This window comes from Anser brachyrhynchus (genome assembly GCF_964034855.1).
Source record: "Anser brachyrhynchus genome assembly, chromosome: 23".
Classification (NCBI taxonomy): Eukaryota; Metazoa; Chordata; class Aves; order Anseriformes; family Anatidae; genus Anser; species Anser brachyrhynchus.
The window spans coordinates 6,719,102-6,740,918 of record NC_137716.1 but is presented as its reverse complement, the minus strand read 5'-3'; the positions used below and the strand labels follow the sequence as shown (position 1 = coordinate 6,740,918).

Sequence of the window (21,817 nt, the reverse complement as noted above, 5' to 3'; positions counted from 1 at the left end):
CCCCGCACTGCAGGCACCCCCCAGGTGGGAGTTGCCCCCCCCCCCAACCTCCTTTGCACCCGCCCACCTTTAATGGTGCCGGAGGGCAGAGGAATTAATCCCCCTCGGAAAGGCCAGGACGGAGCAAGCAGGGCTAAAAATACGTCGGGAGGGAAATAAAACCTCCTGCGTCAGGGGCTAAAGCCGGGCTCAGAGCCCTGGGCTCGACCTGTGCTGCCCGGGGGGGCACAGGGGATGCTGGGGGAGCTGGCACGGCTCCCTCGCCCCAACACGTGTTCCCCTGCACAGCGCTGCCAGCCCCAGGGCGTCTCCCCTGCCTCAGTTTCCCTCTGCGCAGGCGGCGGTGCCAGCTCGGGCCGCGAGCTGCCACCATCCCGGTGACACATCCCAGGTGCCACCGGGGGACACGGGGCCGGGGGGGGGGCTCCAGCGCTGCCCCAGCTGACGCAGGGCCGGGCGGAGGAGCTGGCAGGGCCAGGGCTTGCTGGCAACCCTTTTTTTTTCCAGTTCCATAAAACATTTCCCTTCCTCGCAGCCCCAGGGGGGGTCGGCCGGGAAGCCACGTGGCTCCAGCGCTGCCGGCCACGGGGCACCTCTTGGGGCTGGGGGACATCTTCTTGGCCGTTTCCCCCTACCCGGTGCTGCTTCCCAGGCCCCTGCGGGCACCGTGCCTCAGTTTCCCCAATCCCATCCTTGGGGGCAGGCTGGGTCGCCCCGGGGAGGCGGCTGAGCCGTCGGCTCCTGCACCCCGAGGGGAACGGGGGCACCTGGGGGAACGGCGGCGCTGGGCGAGCTGAGCACGTCGGCACGTCTGCAGGGAGGCAGCGAGCGGCCTCGGGAACCCCCCCCACCGCGTCCCCCTCCCCAGCCCCCTCCTGGCTCCGTCCCCGGGGCACCCTTGCCCCATCCCTGCACCCTGCGCCCCCACTTCCCCGCTCGGGTAGGACTGAGCGAGGCTGGGGTGGTGCCGGCGGCGAGGGCGCACGCGGGGAGACCAGAGGCAGGGTGACGGGCGTGGGGCCGGGGGCGCACGCTGCACCCACGGCTGCCCCCCACCCCCAGGATGCAGGGCTGGTGGGGAGGGAGCTCAAAACCCCCACGAGCCCCTCCATCCTGGGGAGAGCCCCCCAAAGCCGCAGCCCACCTGGGCCTCCCTCGGCTTCCCCGCGGTGCTGCCTCCCCGGGGAGGGCTGCGCAAGCTGGCGCCGGCCCAGGCAGCGCTGGCACCTGAGCCCCGGGCTGCAAAGAGAGCTGCTTTTCTTCCTGCTGTTTTCCAAAGCAACTGGCAAGTTCGCTGCCTGCCGCGGCCTCCCGTGACCCGGGGAAGCCGCCTCGGCGAGCTCCCGGCTGCCGCTCGCAGCCCCGCGCCACCTGCGCCGGCATCGCCTCCCGCCCCGGCACGTAGGCGCGGGCGGGCACCGGCACCGCTCGGGGGCTGCCGCAGCCTGGGGGGGCCGGGAGGGGGGGTGGCAGGGCTGGGGTGTGCAGGGTTCAAAGGAGGCGGCGAGGTGTTTCGGGGTGGTGGTGGGGTGTTTTGGGGCGGTGGCGGTGGCGCGCACAGGGCTGGGGCGCGCGCTGGGCGCTGGGTGCGGTAGTTATCCAAGCTGCAGCATCCCGGGCTGATCCTGACCGGCGCTGAGCACCGAGGCGGTTACTGAAGGGGGAGAGCCTCTCTCTGCCCGTGTACCCGTCGTGGCTGAGCCTCTTTCTGTATCCATCCCACCCTCTGAAGGGGGTGGCCACATCCGGACCCCGCTTTGGGTACGGTCCAGCCCTTGAGCCCCGATGTTTTCGGCTGCGGGGAGAAAGGCAGCGGGGCTCTGGGATGGGGAGCTGCTGGGAGGTGGCACCGTGCCCTGCCCGGGGCCCTGGCGTGGGCTGCGAGGGGTTTTGCAAGCATGGGGCTGGGTCATCCCCACCCCGACTAAGGGGGAGCCGGGGACAGCGGGGCCGTCACAGCCTGTTCCGCCCCACGGCACCTCCACGGACGGTGCGCGCGGGGGCGGCGGCACGGCTCGTACCGTCCCTGGCAGCGTTGGCTGCCACCGTGCGCCGGTCCCCCACGTGGGGTGGCACCAAGGGGCTTGGAGGGGCACCCTGGGACCACACACGGAGGAGCTGGAGGGGGCTCGGACCGTGCCCTGCCGTCCCCAGGCTCTGTGTGTAGGACCTGCTGTGCACCCACGCGTGTCCCCTGCTGTCCCGTGTGGGGTCCCTGCGGGGTGCCGCGGTGCAGGGACATCCCTCCTCCATCCCGGCTTGGTCTGCACTCCCCAGGAGGGTGCCCATCCCCGCAGCCCCCGCGGGTGAGACAGGGCTGGTTTCGGGGTGCACCCCAAAGTGCCACCGTGGGGACCCCCCCATCTGGGCCATTTCGGGGTCCACACCACAGGGACAGGGATGGCCAAGGAGTGGGGACAGTGCGTCCAGTCCCTCCTCTCCCGCTGGCCCCGCTCGGTGAATGCTTCCAGCCTTTGTCCCTTCCCCTTGTTTGTTTTTTACGGCATTTTTGGGTGGCGTTCCCTCGTGTGGCAGCGGGACCGCACGCTCAGAGCCGTGTTGCCTGGCGTGCCTCAGTTTCCCTCCCGGCCACGCACCTGCGCCGGCAGCGCCGCGAGGCCTCTCCAGGACGTGCAGAGCCGGCCGGGAAGCTCAGCCACACCATGCCGGAGAGCAGCAAAAATTATGAATAAGCTCTTGTTAATAAATACTTTATGATGAATCCAAATAGATTTCCTCCTCTGGAGCAATTATTGTAAAATGGGCTCTAATATGTTGCAGGGACGGCCCCGAGAAAGGTTGGGTGCATTTCAGGGACTAAGTGCCTTCCTTCAATACCCTCTAATGAGCACTTTGAAATCATTTGCATCTGTCTCGGCAACAGGTCTCATTACCAGGTTAACTTATTACCGAGAGCCGTTTCTGCGAACAGTTAATAAGCGGCTACCGGAGGCTCTGCGCGTACGAGCGGGGGCTGCGGGAGCGCACACCGCCCGCGCCGACGGCGTCCGCGTGCCGGGGAGCGGGGAAACGAGGCCGACAGCGGGGAGCATCTCCTGGTCTCCGCCGGGGATTTGCATAGAAGTCAGGCTCAGGATTTTCGGGGCGAGGGGAGAGCGTGGTGCATCCCCCCGGCTCGTCCCGAGCGCGGCGGGTCCCCGCGGGGCAGGCGGGCACGGCGCGGAGCACCCAGCGTGCCAGCCCCTGCCCGGGCTCGTCCGGCCCCGGGGATCGGGAGCTGGCAGGAGCGGAGACCGTCGGAGCCGGCAGCATTTTTGAGGTGTGTGGTTGGCTGGCGGAGAGGCTGAGCATCCTTTAATAAAATAAACGCTGTGTGGTCTCCGCAGGGCCGAGATGCCGCGAGGGCGCCCCGCACCTCTCCGCACCCGCGGCGCGATCGGCTTCCCGCTGCCCCCAGGGCTGGGGGTCACACTGGTGGGGAGCAAAACCCGTGGCCGAGGTGACCGTCCGTCCCATCCCGTCCCATCCCGTCCCGTCCCATCCCGTCCCCCTCCTCCTCCCCCATGAAAACTGCTCGGGAATTTCCTGAGGAAACGTTTTTTCATTGGAAAATTCAGGCTGTTTCGCAGAGCCCGACCTGTTTGGACAAGGCGCTCATGCAAAGGAGCCTTGGAGGCTCGGCCAGCCCACGGTGCCCGATGCCGCGGTGCCCGATGCCACGGTGCCCGATGCCAGGGTGCCTGATGCCGTGGTGCCCGTGCTGCAATGCTTGGCATGCAGCAGAGGAATTGCCCACCCTGGCTGTGTGCAGGAGGGGCTGCCCACCCCCGTGACATCCCCGGGTGGCACAGCGTGTCCCCCTCTGTCCCCGGGTGGAAGGCACCCGCCACGGCCGCGCGGCCGGGCTGCAGAGCCACGAGGACAGGCAGGAGCATGGGGAGAGGCAGCGCCCCGGCTGTGCCCCCCCCAGGCTGTGGGAGCTGATCCCGGCACGACGTGCCCAGCGCCTCGCAGAGCATCCGTTTGTCCTTCCCCTCCCTGCCCCACGGCAGGATGGACACCGGGACGGAGACGGGGTTAGCCCGTGCCTCAGTTTCCCCTCCCAGCCCGACCTCCCCCAGCCCAGAAGGGCAGCACGGAGGGGGCCCGGTGCCAGCAGCACCCCGACATGGGCGGCTCCTCCCCGGGTCGCGGGGCTTTACAAGCCCGGGCTGGAAGGGGCCCAAGAACAGGCTCTGCTGCCAGATTCCCGGCCGGAAATGCCCCGAGAACAGCCTTGTCTGTGGTATTGCAGCATGTCTCTGCTTCCCAGCCCAGCAAATGAAAAACAACAGGAGGAAAAGTTAACCAGCCCTTTGCCGGCGCTGCGCCGTGCTGCGGGTGCCGGGGATGGGTGGGCTGGGGGGGGCACGGGTGCTTTTTTCAGGGGGTGCAGCGCCGTGCGCCTGGGGTGGGCGTTATGGGGCCGGCAGAGCTGGCTGGGGATGAGCAGGCAGAAAGCGCTTCCCTGCCACCGCGTCCCACGGCAAAGCTTGGGGTGGACCCGACCGGCATCACCCGGGGTGGGGGACACCCGTGCACGGTGCCTGCGGGCACAGGGACAGTCCCCAGCCCTGCTGGCGTCTCCCCTGGGCTGGGGGACGAGCGGGAGCAGCGGGGACCTAGGAGACCACGGCTGCAACCGCAGTGTCCTCGAGCCGTCCCCTGCCACCTCCGTGCCCGGCTTTGGGGACGCGGCTCCCTGCTGGGCAGGCAGCGAGCCCCCTCCGGCTGTCCCCGTGCCCCCGGCCGGCCTCGCCTGGCCCCGCTAAAGCGGCTTAGCGCGGTGCCGCATCTCTGTGCGGGATAAGCCGGGCGGGAGGGAAAGTTGGCGAGGGGCTGATCGGCTTTGGGTTCGGCTCCCGGCTCGCCGTAATCCTGCTGCGGTGCCCGCGGGGGCGAGGGGGGGGCCCCACCACAGCTCCGGGGGCCCCAAGGGCGGTGGGGTGCCCGCTCGTCCCGTGGCCTTGCGGCGAGGGCAAGCAGCACCCGAGGCGCTGCCTCCACGGTCCCTGCGCGGCGTCCCCGGGGTGTCACTGCCCACCGCGAGGGGACAACGGCGCGGTGCCCTCCGGCCGGCCCTGCCGCCGGCTGCCCGGGGAGGGTGGCGGGGCCGGGGTATGGCAGCAATTTGTAGGGCTCGCCTGAATAACCGGCCACCAAGGAAGATCAGCCGCCCACCGCCCCGGCCAAGTATTGTTTTTGGAACTCGCTGCTTCTTTTTTCGGCTCCTGTCTTACTTTTCTTTGACCTTCTTCCCTGATTTAAGACACATGCCCAGCCCTTGCCCAGCTGCACTGAATTAGTGGCTGCTGCTGGGGAGGGAACCAGACCCTGCAGCCGCGCGGGGCTGCGGACGCCCCGGGAGCAGCCGGCAGGGACGGCTCCGCGGGCAGGATGAGTCCCCTGGGCAGGGATGGATCCCCTGGGCAGGATGGATCCCCTGGGCAGGATGGATCCCCAGGGTCGGGATGGGTCCCTGCAGGCAGGGTGGGTCCACGTGGCAAAGCTATCCCCCAGCAAGGACGGGTGCCTGTGGTCAGGATGGGTCCCCCAGCAGGGATGGGTCCTTCTGGGCTGTGAGGGGACGCCCGCCGGGGTCACAGCTCTGGCGACGCTGCTGGGGTCAGTGGGGGATGAAACGGGTCTGGAGTGGGGGCCTTCAGCTTCCAGAGGGTGCTGTGCTGGGAAATATTGGGGTCTGTGCTTGAGGGAACTTCTGGGGATTGGTGGAGCTGTGCTGGTCGTTACTGGGATCTGTGCAAGGGGACCTGGCTTGGGGGCCAGCAGGGTCTGGGATCCAGCGGGGGACATCAGGGGCTGTGCTGGGGGCTGTGAGCGGGGTCTGTGCCGGGGAATGGGTCTGGACAGCAGCGGGGTCTGTGCGGGGCTGCTTTGGGGTTGTGCTGGGGCTGGGGCCAGGTGGGAGCCCCAGCAGGGACGGTTGGTGCCAGGAGGGGACAGCGGGGTCGCCTGGGGACAGGAACCCTTTGGTCGAGGCACGGCACCGCTGTCCGCAGCCTGCAGCGGGGCCTCCGTCCTTGCACCGATCCTGCCCAGGCTTGGGTCCCCCTCCCTGCAGCCAGCCCCCCCGGGCTGCGTTCCCAGCCCAGGCATGGGGCTGCAGCGTGGTGCTGGGCTCCGTCCCGCTGCACAGCACCGCCCGCAGTGAGGGGCCCCGTGGGCCAAACCCTGCCCTCGGGGACGCGCTTTGCTTCCGCCCTGGCTGTGCACCACGGGGCTGCTTCGCCCTCGCCCTGCCCTCGGCTGTGCCGCCACAATCCGGTTGGGGGGGGAGTGAGAAAACGAGGGGAAAAAAGGCTTTTGGAAGGGCCGGAGCTATGGTGGTGGGCAGGCGGAGGCCAATTTGCACCCTCCCTAAAGCCAACCCCACTTCTCGCAGCCCTCTCCATTCCCGCGCCCGCTTGCTCTGTGCCAGGTCCCCCCACGGCACCCTCAGGGCCGGATCCTGCCCAGGGCTGCTCTCCCAGCCGTGCTCACTCTGCACCCCGCTGGGGCACAGGGGCCGTTTTCCCAACGCAAACCCGCCTCAAGCCCAGCCGCCCCGAGGCGCCGGGGAGCCCGGCCGCGTTGATTTTCCAGCGCCGAGCCCCGCGCCCCGCCGGGAGGGCTCCCGACACCTCGCCGTGCCCCGTGCGTGTGTGTCCCCCCGTCCCCCCCCCTTCCCCAGCCCCAGCCAGGAAGCACGGATTTTTTCCGAACTGGGAAAATCGGATGCGGGAAGGAGGGGCCGGGGAGATGGATGCACTTTCCTTGTTTTCTTTCGGGGACGGCCTCATCCAGCAGCCAAGTGGAAAAAGACAGTCAGAGCACGCATTGCTCACTGGGCCGGGCGCCAGCAGCCGGGCTGGCCAGAACTGGGGCAAACTGGGGGGAGTTTCCTCGGTCCGGAGGGAGCGGGGAGCACCGTGGCACCCGCAGCCCATGGAGCGCCCACCTCGGGTGCCACCCCGGGGTGCTGGGGACCCGAGCCGGGTGGCTCGGGCGGCCGCTGGGCACCCGGCGCGGCTGGGTGAGATGTCAGGCGGGATTTCTGCGCCTGTCGGGAACGGATCCCGGCGCGCGTGGGTGGGAAGGGGAGAAGGCTCGGATCCTGCCGACACAGCACGCCTGACGTCAGCGCCTGCCCCTCCGCGGCCCCGTCGGCTCCGTCGCGCCCCGGCCGTGTTTGGTGGCCTGGCGGGATTTATGGGTGCTGCCGGGGACGCGGGAGCGATGTCCCGTGTCCCCCTCCGCATCCCGGTTGTGCGGGGCTGGGGGGTCCCGTCCCCAGCGGGCGGGCGCTGCTTCTCTGCCTCCTGGCCTCTGGTCCAACGGGGACGTGGCCCGGCGGGGATGTCCCCAGCGGGTCCCCGCGGGTGGCCGGGGGTGGGTTTGGGGACACGGGAGGGGGGGACGCGGGCTCGGCCGGGGGTGACGGCCTGTCCCTGTGCTCCCGCAGGATGAGTTCCACCCCTTCATCGAGGCGCTGCTCCCCCACGTCCGGGCCTTCGCCTACACCTGGTTCAACCTGCAGGCCCGCAAGCGCAAGTACTTCAAGAAGCACGAGAAGAGGATGACGAAGGACGAGGAGAGGGCGGTGAAGGACGAGCTGCTGAGCGAGAAGCCCGAGGTCAAGCAGAAGTGGGCCTCGCGCCTCCTGGCCAAGCTGCGCAAGGACATCCGGCCCGAGTGCCGCGAGGACTTCGTGCTCTCCATCACGGGCAAGAAGCCCTCGTGCTGCGTCCTCTCCAACCCCGACCAGAAGGGCAAGATGCGCCGCATCGACTGCCTGCGGCAGGCGGACAAGGTGTGGCGGCTCGACCTCGTCATGGTCATCCTCTTCAAAGGGATCCCGCTGGAGAGCACGGACGGCGAGCGCCTGGTCAAGTCGGGCCAGTGCACCAACCCCATCCTCTGCGTCCAGCCCCACCACATCAGCGTCTCCGTCAAGGAGCTCGACCTCTACCTGGCCTACTTCGTCCGCGAGAGAGGTAGGCGCTGCCTGGGTAGCTCTCGGGGAGGGGAACGGAGCCGGGATCCGTCCTGCTGCAGCCGTGGCCCCGGGGGGCTTTGCTTCTCCTTCCCTCCTCGTGCCGCAGGTCGGGGACGCCACGCTGGGGACAAATCTCACCTCCCCAACCCCGCGGAGAGGAGCCCAGTGCTCAGCACACCGCAGTGAATCCCGTCCCACCTGGGTGCCCCCCGCCCCGCTGCTGCCCGCGCCTGCCCTCTCGCCCCACCTGGCACCGGTCCTGGCTCCCGGGGAGAGATCTACTGGGGGGGTGCGAGCGGTCCCCGAGGGTGCTGATGATGCTGGGGACCCAGGGCAGCAGGCGGGTGATGTGGGCCAGGAAAGGACAGCCTGTCCCCTGCGTGGCCCCGGGGATGCTGGCAGCAGTCCAGCAGCCGTTCGCCGTGGCCACCTTCACGGTCAGGGTGGGGGAACTGAGGCACGGTGGGCGAGGCAGACGCAGCGTGGCCAGGAGCAGGTCCCGAAGCCATCGTCCTCGCTGCCAGCTCCCGCCACCTCCCTGCATGCCAGGAAGACAAAGCTTGGAGCTCGGGGCAGCTCCTACTTTACCCAGGCAGCTTCGCTGGCGCCGGCCGGTGCCGTGCTGGCGCGCGCAGCTCTGCTGGCACCGGGCGCAGGGGGCACGCAGGTGGAGCCCCGCGGGGAAGGGACCTTTTGTGGCCTGTGTGCTCAACTTGGGCTGAGGAAAGCTCTCACGGCTGGGTCCCCCCGTGCCCCCCGATGTCCCCCTGCTCCCCGAGGTCCCCCTGCGCCCAACCACAGCCGATGCAGCAGGGGGGAGCGCAGGGCGGCTGCTCCCCTCCCTGCGCTGCTGGCGCCGGCCGCGGCCCAAGGACGGATCATGGCACCGAGGGGGGCTCTCGGGGCTGTAATCCCAACAAAGGGGGTTGAAAAAATCGCATCAGGGGCCATAAATCACAGCGGGCGCGGGTGGATGTGCCGGGTGTCACCCAGGTCTCCCGGAAGCCACCGTGGTCTGCCAGGCTCCCCGTGCCCCCCCCGCACGCCCTCAGGGCGGGTGGGCAGAGCGCTGGAGGGGTGCAGGTTTTGGGGTCACAAAACCCTCGTGGCTTTGGGGACGGGCAGGTCGCGATACCCGGCGGCACCATCCCATAGTGAGCCTGGGGATTGCTCCCCAGAACTAGCACCCTGCGTTGTCCCGCGCCTCGGTGGCCTCTCCGGGGAGCCCCCCACCCATGGGACGCCGCCAAGCACCCATCGGTGTCCGGTGGGTCGGGGAGAGCCGGGCACACCTTGCACCGTGCCCGCCGGGGCTGGATCCTGCCCCAGGGCTGGTGTGTGCACGTGTGTGCATGCACGTGTGCTTGCACGTGTGAGTGCACGTGTGCGTGCACGTTGTGCCAGCGCCTCCCGCCCGCGCGCTCGAGGGCAGGATGGGACCCAGCAGGCGCGGCCATTTCCCAGTGGGCGCACTGGGGACGACGGGCGCTGTGCCGGCTGCGGGGCCGCGGGTGCTGCTTGGGGTGGGGGGCAGGATGCGGCATCGGGTGCTGGGCAGTGTAGGGGAGCATTGTGTGCTTGGCCCTGCTGGGCTGAACTGGGACGGGGCACTGGGCTTAACTGGGGTGCTGCTTGCCATGCTGGGGGCACCCTGCACCCTGTACTGGGCTGGACTGGGAGCCCCCCCAGGCCGGACTGGGAGCCCTGCAGTGGCTGTGCTGCCGGCAGGGACGAGGACCCCGATGACGGCTGCGGTGCCAGCACCGGGGACCCCGCGGTGTGGGTGCCAGGGGGGTTCCCCAGTGGCCCCGCAGCCGCGGGTGTCCCCAGGGGAGGTGGCCGCCCCCCTGCCACCCCCCGCCCGTGACCTTGACCCTGGTGTCTGGGTCCCCAGCAGCCGCAGTCACCTGATGTCTAATTGGGAACACGGCGGCTGTAAATACTCTCTGATAAGGCCTGGCAGCCGCTCACTTTCCCTGTTAAGGTCGCTCCGCGCCCCGGTTAAGGGGGACCGGGGGACAGCTGGCAGCGGGGGGAGCGGGGGGGGACCCCGGGGTGCCGCTGGGTGCTGGGCGCTCGGCATCGCCCGGCCCCGTTGCGCACAGGCTGCTTCGTGCTGGGCTGCAGCAGGGAGGGGTTATCTGGCTGGTGGGGAAACTGAGGCAGGGAGGGACGTGGGGGGACCCCGTGCCGGGGGGACCCGCGCTGTCCTGGTGCGGGAACAGCGGGGGGGTGCTGGGGGTCCTCGTGGCCTCGCACGCTCCCTGGGTGCATCTTGCATGCTGCTGTGCGCTTGGTTCTGCACCCAGCAGCACCCGTCTGCACCCAGCAGCACCCAGCAGCACCCAGCAGCACCCAGCAGCACCCGTGTGCACACTCCTGCGTTTTCCCTGCTCACTCCCGCACGCTCACTGCCCCCTTCGCACGCTTCGCCCCCCCCTTTGCTCATCTCAGCCCTCAGCACCCCCAGCCCCAAACGAGGCCGGAGGCCAGCGGGAGGAGGAGGCTTTGGGGGGGGGGGGCCCTCACCCCCGGGGGGGCTCCAGCACCCGGCTCCGGCCGCCCGCAGCCCCCCGGCATCGGCCGCAGCGCGTGGGCTCGGCCGCCCGCCTGCGCCTGGCTCCTTTCGCTGCTGTCAGCAGAATTTCCCAGCCGCTGCTCTGGCAACGTGAGGGAGGGGGGGTGGCGGAGGAGGCCCCCCCCCGGCCGGGCCTCCCTGCTAGGGGAGGCTGGGGAGGGCTGAGCTGCCCCCCCCGCAAGTGATGCCGAGGGCCGGGGCGTGCTGGGGACCCTGCTGCGGTGCCCGGAGGGAGCTGCACGGCCCCCGTGTGCTCAGTGCGGGTGGGGAAACTGAGGCACAGGCGAGGCTGGGGAGGGCAGGGTCCGTCCCCCACCCCTCACGGCCCCTCTGAAGACCCACGGCGCGCTGGGTGCTCCCTGCAGGGCTGGGTGCAGGATGGGTGCCGGGGTGGGTGCAGCGCTGCAGCCAGGGCTGGGTGCAATGCTGGGTGCAGAACTGAGTGCAGGCTGGGTGCAGGATGGGTGCAGGGCATTTGTAGGGTGGTTGCAATGCTGGGTGCAGATCTGGGTGCAGGACGGGTGCAGGGCCAGGAGCAGGGCCGGTTGCAATGCAGGGCGCAGGGTGAGTGCAGGACGAGTGCAGGATGAGTGCAGGGTGTTCCCAGGCTGGCTGCAGGCTGGGTGCAGGGCCAGGAGCAGGGCTGGTTGCAGTGCAGGGTGCAGGATGAGTGCAGGACCGGTGCAGGGTGTTCGCAGGCTGGTTGCAAGGCTGGGTGCAGGCTGGGTGCATGGCCAGGAGCAGATCTGGTTGTAGTGCAGGGTGCAGGACGGGTGCAGGATGGGTGCAGGCTGGCTGTGGGCTGGTTGCAGGCTGGGTGCAGGGCTGATTGCGGTGCGGGGTGCAGGATGAGTGCAGGACGGGTGCAGGATGGGTGCAGGACGGGCGCAGGGTGAGTGCAGGACGGGTGCAGGATGAGTGCAGGGTGTTCCCAGGCTGGCTGCAGGCTGGGCTGCAGGCTGGGTGTAGGGCCAGGAGCAGGGCTGGTTGCAGCGCAGGGTGCAGGATGAGTGCAGGCCGGGTGCAGGATGGGTGCAGGGTGTTCCAGGCTGGCTGCAGGCTGGCTGCAGGCTGGGTGCAGGCTGGGTGCAGGGCTGGGCTCTGCACACCGCAGTGGGGGAGGGGTTGGCGCTGCAGCCCGGAGCTGGGTGTGCAGCGGGGGGGGGGGGGGGGGGGGGGCGAGTGGGGGGGGGGGGGAAGCTCGGAGGTCGCTGGTGAAAGTCAAAAGCATTGCAGTAAAATGGTAATCAATCTCCCCAGTCGATTGTGCCAGGACCTTCGAAGCATTACGGAGAGATTCCTCCCAACTGCTCCCTACGGCAGCAGCGTGCGGGGGGGGGCGGGGGGGGGGGGCTGTGCTGCAACCCTGCAGCCCCATCTCCGTGGCCCCCACCCCGACACCCCACCCCTGCACCCCCAGGCCCTGGGAGCACGGGAAGCCAGGAGGACGGGGCGCCTTGCACCCTTTTGGGGTGCTCCGGGATGGGGGGGACCCCGCAGCGATGGCCCCAGCAGGGCGGGGGGGGGTGCGGGGGGGGCCTGGGCTCTGCCCTGCCTTGAGCTTCCCCCAGCAGTGCCCTTTGGCTGAGCCCAACGGGGCGAGCAGATGGGCGCCGGGGTGTGGGAGGGGGGGGGTCAGGCAGCGAGCCCTGGAGGGGGGGGGCACCGCGCTCCCCCTGGCACGCCGCAGCGGCCCCCCCCAGGCCTGGCAGCCCCTTATCTCCCCTCCCCAGCCCGGCGAGAGGCAGATGGCACCAATCTGCCGGGGGAACCCGTGCCAGGGCGCCCGGCCCGAGCGCGCCCGCTGCCCGCTGCCCGTGCCAGGCCGGCGGTGCCAAGCGGCCGTGCAGCACCCCCCGGCTGGAGGAGCAGGCGTTACCCCCCCCGAGCAAAAATATCGATGGGGAGGCTGTCGGGGTGCGCAGTATTTGGGGTCTGCCCTTCGCAGACACGCATGGGGCGCTGGCAGGCAGGTGGGCCCTGATAACCCCCCCCCGCAGCCAGATAAACACACGCTCCCCCCCTTAGCCCCCCCCCACCCCCCCCAGCTCCAGGTATCGCTCCCTCGCAGCCAAACGGCCGGGGGGGAGCCGGGGCTGAGGTCCTGGAGATAGGCAGAGCCCTGAGGCTGGGAGGGGAGACGCACCCCCCCCCCCCCTCCCCCAAAAGCGCACAATGTTATTAGCCATCAGAGAATCTCCAGGCTGCGGGAGCTGTGTGTTGGAAAGTGGACGGCAGCGTAGGGAGGGGCACATGGGGGGGGTGCTGGTCCCAGTGTTCCTGTCCCCTGCACTGTCACCCCCCTGGGGGTGTCCCCATGGCAAGGGCCACGCTCCTGTCCCCTCTCCGTGCCGGTGCCCAGGCAGTTTTGGCGCACGGAGCTCCCGGCTTGACGCGCCCTTGGGAGGTCAGGGCGTCCCCGGCACCCCGCGGTGCCCGGGCCCCGTGTCCCCACGTCCGCAGGGGCAGGGGGCTCTGCCAGCATCCCCCCGGGCCACGGCGTCACCAGCGCACCGAGCTGCCCCGCGCTCAGCGAGCGCAGCCCTCGGGACCTGGCACCGGGTGCGAGGGGAACGTCCCCGTCCTCGGGCACGGCGAAGGGACCGAGCTGCTGGCCGTGCCGCTCGTCGCCCGATGAATAAAAGATGAACGCCGTGCGTCTCGCCAGCACCTGCCGTCCCCCGCCTTCGCCACCCGCCGTCCCCCCGCGCTGGCAAGCGCCATGCCCTCCCCGGGGCCGCAGTTGCCATCCTGGCCGGGCGCCCGGCTCCGTGCCGGCGCTGGCGAGGGACAGCTGGGGTGGCAGATGCCAGCGGCTCTCCTGCCCCCGCCGGCGGCCGTGGGCACGGGAAAGGGGGGGGACAGACGCCGCCGAGCCCCGTGCCCGGCTGGCACCGGCAGCTGGGGCCAGGGACCCCCCCAGCCGCGGGAGGGATATTGCCACAGTGCACTGGGAGCAGTGCCCGGGGGGTGGTGTGCGTGGGGGGGGTGTCACGGGGAGGTTGGGGGGGTACAGGCGTGTTGGGGGGCTGTGCTGTGCCATGGGGCTGTGCCATGGGGCTGTGCCGTGGGGCTGTGCCGTGGGGCTGTGCTGTGGGGCTGTGCCGTGGGGCTGTGCCGTGGGGCTGTGGTGTGCCGTGGGGCTGTGCCGTGGGGCTGTGCCGTGCTGTGGGGCTGTGCCATGCCCTGGGGCAGGGGCTCGGGGCCCAGCGAGGCCCAGGACAGGTCAGGGTGCAGCGGGTCTGGCTGGGAGGGGCAGCAGGGGCAGTGCTGGGGGCCAGGCCAGGAACCCTCTGGTCCCCCCCGGTCATCACCCTTCTCCTCCCTTGTTACCCTCTGTCCTGCCCTCCGTTCATTTCGTTTTTCTCTCTTTCCTATTTGTTCATTTTCCTTTCCCTTTCTTCTCTTTCTTCTTTTTTTCATTCCTCCTTTTTTTTCTTTCATTTTCTTTTTTTCTTTTTCTTTTTCTTTTTCTTTTTCTTTTTCTTTTTCTTTTCTTTTTCTTTTTCTTTTTCTTTTTCTTTTTCTTTTTCTTTTTCTTTTTCTTTTTCTTTTTCTTTTTCTTTTTCTTTTTCTTTTTCTTTTTCTTTTTCTTTTTCTTTTTCTTTTTCTTTCTTTTTCTTTTTCTTTTTCTTTTTCTTTTTCTTTTTCTTTTTTCTTTTTTTCTTTCTTTTTTCTTTTTCTTTTTCTTCTCTCCCTCTCCCTCTCCCTCTCCCTCTTCCCTCTCCCTCTCCCTCTCCCTCTCCCTCTCCCCCTCCCTCTCCCTCTCCCATATCTTTCCCTTTCCCTTTCCCTTTCCCTTCCCCTTCCCCTTCCCCTTCCCCTTCCCCTTCCCCTTCTCCCTCTCCACCCCCCCACCCCCCTCCACCCCCACCATGCCTCTGGGTCCAGCTGCCAGCCCCGCACCAGCTGAGGGAGGGGGCACCCCGACCCCCCCACAGTCCCGGGGGACCCCCCCCCACCCCATCCCACGTTGTTGCGGGGGCAGGGGGACAGACAACGGGGCTGAGCCCCCCCTCCCCTCACTCCCCCAGCCCCGACCCTTTGTCCGCTGCCATCTGTCCCCGCTCTCGCTGGCTGCGGCCCAGCCACGTCCTGGCTGCCCTCGGTGGGGGCCGGGTCCCCCCCGCGCCCCCCCCTGCGCCGCCGCCGCCGTCTCCCCGCTCCCGCAGGGGTCGGCCGAGGACAGGAGCTCGCTCCCAGCGCGCTGGAGCTCGCAGGCGCCGGCCGCTTGCCCGGGCCAGCTGGCTGCAGCCGGCGAACGTGGCAGCGGGACGCGTCCCCGCCACCCCCAGTCCTTGGGGGGGGACAACTCCACCCGCTCCCCCCCACAGCACAAAAAGATTGGGGCCCCGCGCCCCGCTGCAGGGGGGTGGTGGTGGTGGTGCTGCTGGGGGGGGGGGCGGAGCTCCCAGCTCGATGCTGGGGCTGAGAGACCTGGCAAACTCATCGCACCCCGGGGGCTGCGGGTGCTGGGGGGGGGGTCCGGTGCCCCCAGCCCACGGGGCTGAGCTGGGATTTAGTGGGGGGGGGGGGCGTTACGCAAAGGAGGTTACACAAGCAGGGCCGTGCCGGGGTTTACGTAAGGGGCGGCGGGACGGGGAGAGTCGCTCACAGCAGCGTGAACAACGGGGGGGGTCGCTAGGAGGGGGGGGGGGTCCAAATCACCCCCCCCACAGCCTCTCCACAGCTCCACGGTGCTCAGGTTCCGCAGGCGGCCCAGTTAGGCTGTTCACTCTGGGCCCTACTGATGCCCGCTGCGGTGGGTTTGGCCAGACCCACCTGGGAGCAGCGCGGTTGGAGATGCTGGGGCCGCTCTGCCACGGAGGGAGAGAGGGGGACGGGGATTAGCCCCCCCAAGGGGAAACTGAGGCACAGAGCAGGAGCCTGCAGCACGGGCGCCCATCACCCAGCGGTCCCAACGCCCCCCCCCCCCTCCAGCCCTGAGCATCCCCCAGCATCCCCCAGCCTCCGCGCCTGCGCCCAGCGCCGCTGCCGGTAACACCGTGCCCTGTTACCGTAAGCGCTCGGGCACGGCGCCAGGGCTCTCCTGCAGCCTGCGCCAGGGCCTCAGCCCTGGGGGGGAGCCCGGCCGGCGGGGACCCCCCCTGGGGACAGCCCCGGTTGGGGCCGCCAAGCCTGGGGGCTGCCGGGGGGGAGCCCGTTCCCAAGCGGCGGGGCCGTGGGCAGGGAGCCGCTGTGGGGCCGGGGGCACCCTGCCAGCGCGCGGGGCCGGGGCGGCCGTAATTCAATGGGTGGCACGGGGCCAGGCTGCCAGCGCGCCTGGGCAGCCCTCGCTGCCCCCCCCCCTCCCGCCCCCCCCTCCCTGGGCACGCACTTTTCTATTTTTAAGAGGACGAGCTATCGACCTGTTTGGGCACTGAGATCTCGGTGCAGCGCGGCGGGGCGGGGGGGGGAGACACGCTGGCACTTAACCCCTTCCCCATGGCTCCCCACCGATGGGCAGGGGGTGCCCTGCGTGTCCCCATCCTGTCCCTGCTGCCCCCACACCGGCGACCCCCCCACACCCCAAGGTGGAGGTGCGGGGTGGGAAAGCCCAGCCTGAAAAAAGGGGGTCCCAGCACCGACACCCGGGGGTGGGTCACGTAGCAGGGGGGCACCTCCCCGGCGCAGCCGAACTCCGTGACGGGTGCAGGCGGAGCAGCCCCAACGCTTGGGGATGGGGGACCCACCCCCTCCCAGCCCCCCAGAGCCCCCCTGGGGGGGCCGAGCGTCGCGGCGGTGGCTCCTTCGCCATTTTAGCGAGCGTTGGCCGGCAGCAGGCAGCCGTCACATGGCGGTGAGAGCAGAGCTTGGCCGGCCGCTGCGCCGCGAGGAGGCAGCCAGAAAAGTGCTGGCACGCACGCCCGGCCGCGCCGCCGCGGCCCCCGGCAGCTGGGGGGGCCCCGATCCCCAAAGTGGGGTGCGTTTGGGGGACCCCCCCCACACCTCCCCGCACGGGGCAGCACCAGGGTGGTGGGCAGAGAGCAGGGGCACCCCGATGTGCTGACACTGGGTGAAGCTGAGCTGGTGCGGGGGCACAGGGGGGTGTCTTGGGGAGGGGGGAGTCCTGGGGTACCCCCGCGGGGACAAACAGGGCTGGGATGGGGCGGCTCGGGGTGGGCGAAGGACTGCGTGGGGCATCTTGAGGGTGCAAAGGGCCGTGGGGGGGTTGGCATGGCCAAAGGGCCAGGGAGATGTCGGGGGGCCTGGGGGGAGCCATGGGGGCAACTTGGGGTGGCCAAAGGACCGTGGGAGGTGTCGGGGGGGCAGGAAGGGTGGCGTGAACATCTCTGAGGGAATCGAGGGGCATGGGGGGGCACCTTGGGGTGAGGAAACTATGGCCACAGGGCCACGGGGGGTGACTTGAGGGGGCTGTAAAGGCCCACATGGGGCATGCCGAGTACCAAACAGCTGGGGGACGCATCCTGGGAGGGGAGAAAGGGTCCACGAGGGGCATTTCGGGGGGAGCAGGGGCTGTGGGGGGGTCAGGGCCCCCAAGGGGTGTCTTGGGGTGAGCAGAGACCGTTGTGAGGGTCCTGGGACGACCAAGGGGCCATGGAGGTCATCTTGGAGAAGGTCCAGGGCCCACGAGGGGCGCCTCGGGGTGAGCTGAGCGCCATGCGGAGCACCTGGGTGCAGGGCCCAGGCCCTGTGGGTGCTGTGGGATGGCCCTGAGGCTGCGGGCGGTGTCTGGGGGGAGCATGGGGCCACGGGGGGCATCTTGGGGTGACCGACAGGCCCTGGGAGGCACCGGGTGGCATCACATGGAGCATCTCCAAGCGGGCCTCGGGCCTCAGGGGTACCTCTCGGTGACCGAAGGACCCATGTGCGATGTCTGGGTACGAATCAGAGGCCATGGGAAAGGTCTCAGGGGTGGGGAGAGCCGCACCGGGGCGCTGGGAGGCTCCTCGGGGTGAGCCGGGGCAGCGGGGGGCACCTCAGGGGGCGCGGGGCCGCGGCGCTGGGGCTGTAACCGCCAGCCGCCGCCCCGTGCCTTGGCCGGGCTCCATCGCTAACCACTTCCAGAGCCACTGCGAGATTTGTTGTTTTAAGAGGCGAGGAGGGGCCGCGTCCGGCCCGCGGGTGCCCGCGGGCGCACAGGGGGGTCCCTGCCGCTGCCCCCCGCCCCGGCTCGCACCCCTGTGCTTGGGGAGCCAGCTCCTGCCTGGGTGCACAATGGCTTTCCAAGTGGGAATATAAAGGGAAGAAGGGGGAAAAAAAAAAATAAAAAAAATGGTTGGGGGGAGCCAACCCCAAGCTCGGTGCTGGGGGAATTTCTGCTCCCTAAAATGGCTGCCTGGAGGAAGCCGAGCGCGGGCAAGCGCACGGGCACGGGGCGGGATGCGGCGTCGGGGCGGGATGCGGCGATGCCGCCGGCACAAAATGGCTGTCGGGCAGGCGCAGGGAAAAAAAGAAGGGGGGGGGGGGGAAGGCTGGAAATTGGGGAGGGGAGGGAGACAAAATGGCTGCGCCCGGCATCGACGCCAAGTGGGGGTGTCGGGGCGGGGGGCGGCGCGGTCCCGCCGCCCGCGTGGCTTCGCCGCGGCGGCCAAAAATAACCGAGCCGGGAGGCGTGCGCACGAGGGGCTGGGGGGGGCGAGGGAGAAAAAAGGGGGAGAAAATAAAGGAAAGAATTAAATGAAAAAAAAAAAAAAAGAAAGAAACAAAACGCCGCGGCGGGCTGGCTGGCAGCGGCGGGCCGATGTGTTTTGACTGCGCTGTTTGGATTGTCTCAGCCTTTTCCCGGCATCAGCCAAAGCTGCGAGAGCGATGCCGAAGGCCAAGGGGTGGGAGAAGGAGGAGGAGGAGGAGGAAGGGGGGAAATGGGGAAAAATTTGAAAATAAATACATAAAAAAAAAAGTCGATCGCCAAGTGTTTGGAAGGGCTCCGGAGGCACCGGGGATGCGCTCGAAGTGTGCTCCGTGTGCCGGGGCGCGGCGGTGGGTTGGGGAGGAGGGATGCTCCCGAGGCTGCTGGCAGCGGGTCGGGGCTGCGGGGCTGCTGAGCTCAGCGTCTGCGCCGGTATTTTTAGATAAGACGCGCGGGCACGCGGGGCAGGGATGTCACTGAGGATGGTGGCCGTCCCCCGGCCTCAGGTCACGGCCCTTCGCCGGTGAGGGTTTGGCCGTGGTGGGGAGCATCGCCTGTAACCCACACGGGGCCGTCCCCAGCCCCACCACCGAGGGGCCTGGTCCCCATCTCAGCGGGGCCTGCAGGGAGGGGACAGGCTCCACTGGTGGCGGGTGACGTGCCAGCTTGGTCACGTCCCCAGGACGTCCCCAGCCAGCCTGCCCGTGCCTCAGTTTCCCCAGCAGCTCACCCTGATTTTCTCTCTTGCAGATTCCGAGCAGAGCAGCAGCCCCCGGACGGGCATCGGCTCGGACCAGGAGGACAGCAAGCCCATCACGCTGGGTAAGTGAGGACACAGCGGGGACGTGTGGGGTGCCTGAGGTGCCACCACCATGGGGTGTTCATGTCCTCCTTCATATCCTGGGTGGCTTTGCGGCCAAAATGAGGATATGGGAGCAGAGGGGCCAGGGCTCAGCACCCCATAGCCGTGGATCTACAGGGGACACCAGAGCCTGTCCCCAGGCCACTGCAGCATGGACGGCCCTGAGGACACAGATGGGAGGCACAGGAAGGGGTGGGGGGGGTCACAGCTCAGCCCCCGCGCTCCCACGGGTGCCCTGGGGAGATGTGGGGGGCACGGGGGCAGCACCGGGCCCCCCACCCCCTCTCAGCGCCCTCCCCTCTCTCCTGTGCAGACTCGACAGACTTCCAGGAAAGCTTCGTGACCTCGGGGGTGTTCAGCGTCACCGAGCTCATCCAGGTGTCCCGAAGTGAGTGCCCGGGGACCCCCCAGAAACAAACAAACAAAAACCCTTCTCCAGCACTGTGGTGGCACCGGGGCGGGTTTTGGGGTGGGCTGGGGGGAGGACACCAGTGCCACCACGGGGTGATGCCGAGCCCTTGCTGACACCATCCTCTCCCCGCAGCGCCGGTGGTGACGGGCACGGGGCCAAATTTCTCCTTGGGGGAGCTGCAGGGCCACCTGGCCTACGACCTGAACCCCTCCAGCACGGGCATGAGGAGGACGCTGCCCAGCACCTCCTCCAGCGGGTAGGTGCCGCGGGGCGATGCCGGGACCGGCCCGGGCACAGCCGTGCGCTGCCACGCCGCGTGGGATGGCGCGGGCAGGTCAGGTCCTGCTGCGTGCGCTGCGCCCTGACGGCAGCTGCCAGCACCCATGGGTGCCCATGGCACAGGCTGGGGGAGTGGGCGAAGGAAAGGGTGCATGTTGGCTGCCTGTCCCCGTGCCACGGTGCAGCTTTGGCATCACAGCATGGTTTTGGCACCCCGGCACATTTTGGGCACCCCAGCACAGTTTGGGGATCCTGGCACAGTTTTGGCACCCCAGCTGCACGTTTGGTGTACTGGGTGCTGCCGGCTGCAGGGCTCGGGGTGCATCACCATGGGCATGGCACAGCTCAGCCCTCTGTGGCTCCGTGTCACCCCCGGGTCAGGAAGTGGCAGGGGACCGTGGCACGAGGGCAGGATGGGGCCCGCATGGCTGGCTCACGGCTGCAGTAGTGCTCCAGCTGTGTCTGCGTGGCAGCACGTCGGCGAGGTGCCGGGGCGCAGGGTGCCGCAGGGGGGACGGGGCGGCAGGGGACACGGCCAGCCTGACCCTTCGCTGTCCCCAGGAGCAAACGGCACAAGTCGGGCTCCATGGAGGACGACATCGACACGAGCCCCGGGGGCGAGTACTACACCTCCTCCAACTCGCCCACGAGTAGCAGCCGCAACTGGACAGAAGACATGGAAGGGGGTGAGTGCCGGGGGCTGCCTCGCTATAGGGGCTGCTGTGGGGCACCAGCAGGCCGGTGCTTCCCTGCGGGTGCTGTCGTGGTGCTATAGGGCGGGCACCCCTGCGGAAGCACAGGCGCAGCGCCTGTGCCCTGGTGCTGCTATGGGCCCCTCTGTTTATGCACAGCCTCTCTATAGGTGCCCTGGTGCTGCTATAGGCCCCCCTGTTTAGGCACAATCCCTCTATAGGTGCTGTGGGGTTGCTATAGGGTCCCCCATTGAGGCACAGACTCTCTGTAGGTGCCGTAATGCTATTATGAGACCCCCCCCCCATTTAGGCACAGCCTCCCTATAGGGCCAGCCCCACATTGGCCTCTCCCAGCCCCACGGCTGCCGCGCTCGCTGTGGACAGATTTCTTTCTTGCTTTGCTTTTTTTTTCTTTTTTTTTTTTTTCCCTTTCCTGTCTAGACAGCCCCAATTAGCTGTTCATTAAGAAAAAGGGGGGGCCGGGGCGGGCTGGGCTAATTAAAGCGATGCTGCGGGGCTGGCACGGCGGCTCCCACGCCCCAGGGTGCCTTCGTGGGGCTGCAGGCGGCGGAGCCCCCTACGCTTTTATCCCACCGTCCTGCACCCCCGGCAATGGGGCAGGATCCAGCCCAGCCTCCGCACCCCGCTGGACCCCATCCCGTGGCCGCAGGGGTGCTGAGGAGCAGGGCTGGGGGCACGGAGCCCGTCAGAAAGCATGCAGGATGCTGGCAGAGAGCAAATAAATGGGATTTTGGAGGGGGTGAGCCGAGCAAGGGAGTGTGTGCAATGCGAGAAAAACCGTCCCCAGGTGGGGTTTTAATTCCAGAGAGGATTTTTCCTGTTGGTGATGTTTCCGGGTATTTGGGGGCTCAGCCCTTGGGGTCGGACCCCCAGGCCTGCTGTGGGTCACTGCACTGCCCTCCCTAGGAGCTGGGCTGTCCCAAAGATGGGGCCGGCCCCACAGCAGCCCCCAAGGCCCCATGGCTGTGCCCTGTACATGCCAGACTGTGCCCTATGTGGTCTGGGGACTGTGCCCCGAATAGGCCAGGGTCTGTGCCCCATATGGGCTGAGGACTTTGCCCCATCCTGATCTGGGCCTATGCCCCGTATGGTCCAAGGCTGTGCCCCACGTGGACCAGGACTGTGCTCCATACGTGCTCAGGACCCACTCTGTGCCCCCAGGGCCGACACCGTGCCCCACAGAGGCCAGTGGGGGGGCAGGAGGCTGCCGGGGCCACGCACACACGTGTGCACCGGCGTGCACGGGGTCCGCCACGGTGGCCTGATCCCGGCAGTGGCGGGGGGGGTAGCGGGACGTGCTCAGCCATGGCCGGGGGTTTTACGGCAATCCCGTACTGGATGTTCCGGGAAATCCTCCTAAACGAGCGTCTCAGACGGGGCTAA

The 21,817-nt window shown here is 68.7% G+C and overlaps 1 protein-coding gene across 13 annotated transcripts in view; it reads left to right on the top strand.

Annotated features, from left to right (window-relative positions):
• Positions 1-21,817, top strand: part of NFIC (nuclear factor I C) — a 48,822-nt gene that overhangs the window by 13,540 nt on the left and 13,465 nt on the right. For 8 of the 13 annotated variants that reach the window (XM_080566362.1, XM_080566359.1, XM_080566360.1 and 5 more), the window contains 5 exons: positions 7,463-7,994; positions 18,919-18,990; positions 19,344-19,418; positions 19,575-19,698; positions 20,283-20,407. In XM_080566362.1, coding sequence (XP_080422488.1) covers positions 7,463-7,994; positions 18,919-18,990; positions 19,344-19,418; positions 19,575-19,698; positions 20,283-20,407 — 928 coding nt within the window. Of the gene's footprint in view, positions 1-6,622; positions 7,034-7,462; positions 7,995-18,918; positions 18,991-19,343; positions 19,419-19,574; positions 19,699-20,282; positions 20,408-21,817 lie in introns of those variants that run through there. The other 5 variants (XM_080566369.1, XM_080566366.1, XM_080566365.1 and 2 more) reach the window with 1 other exon arrangement.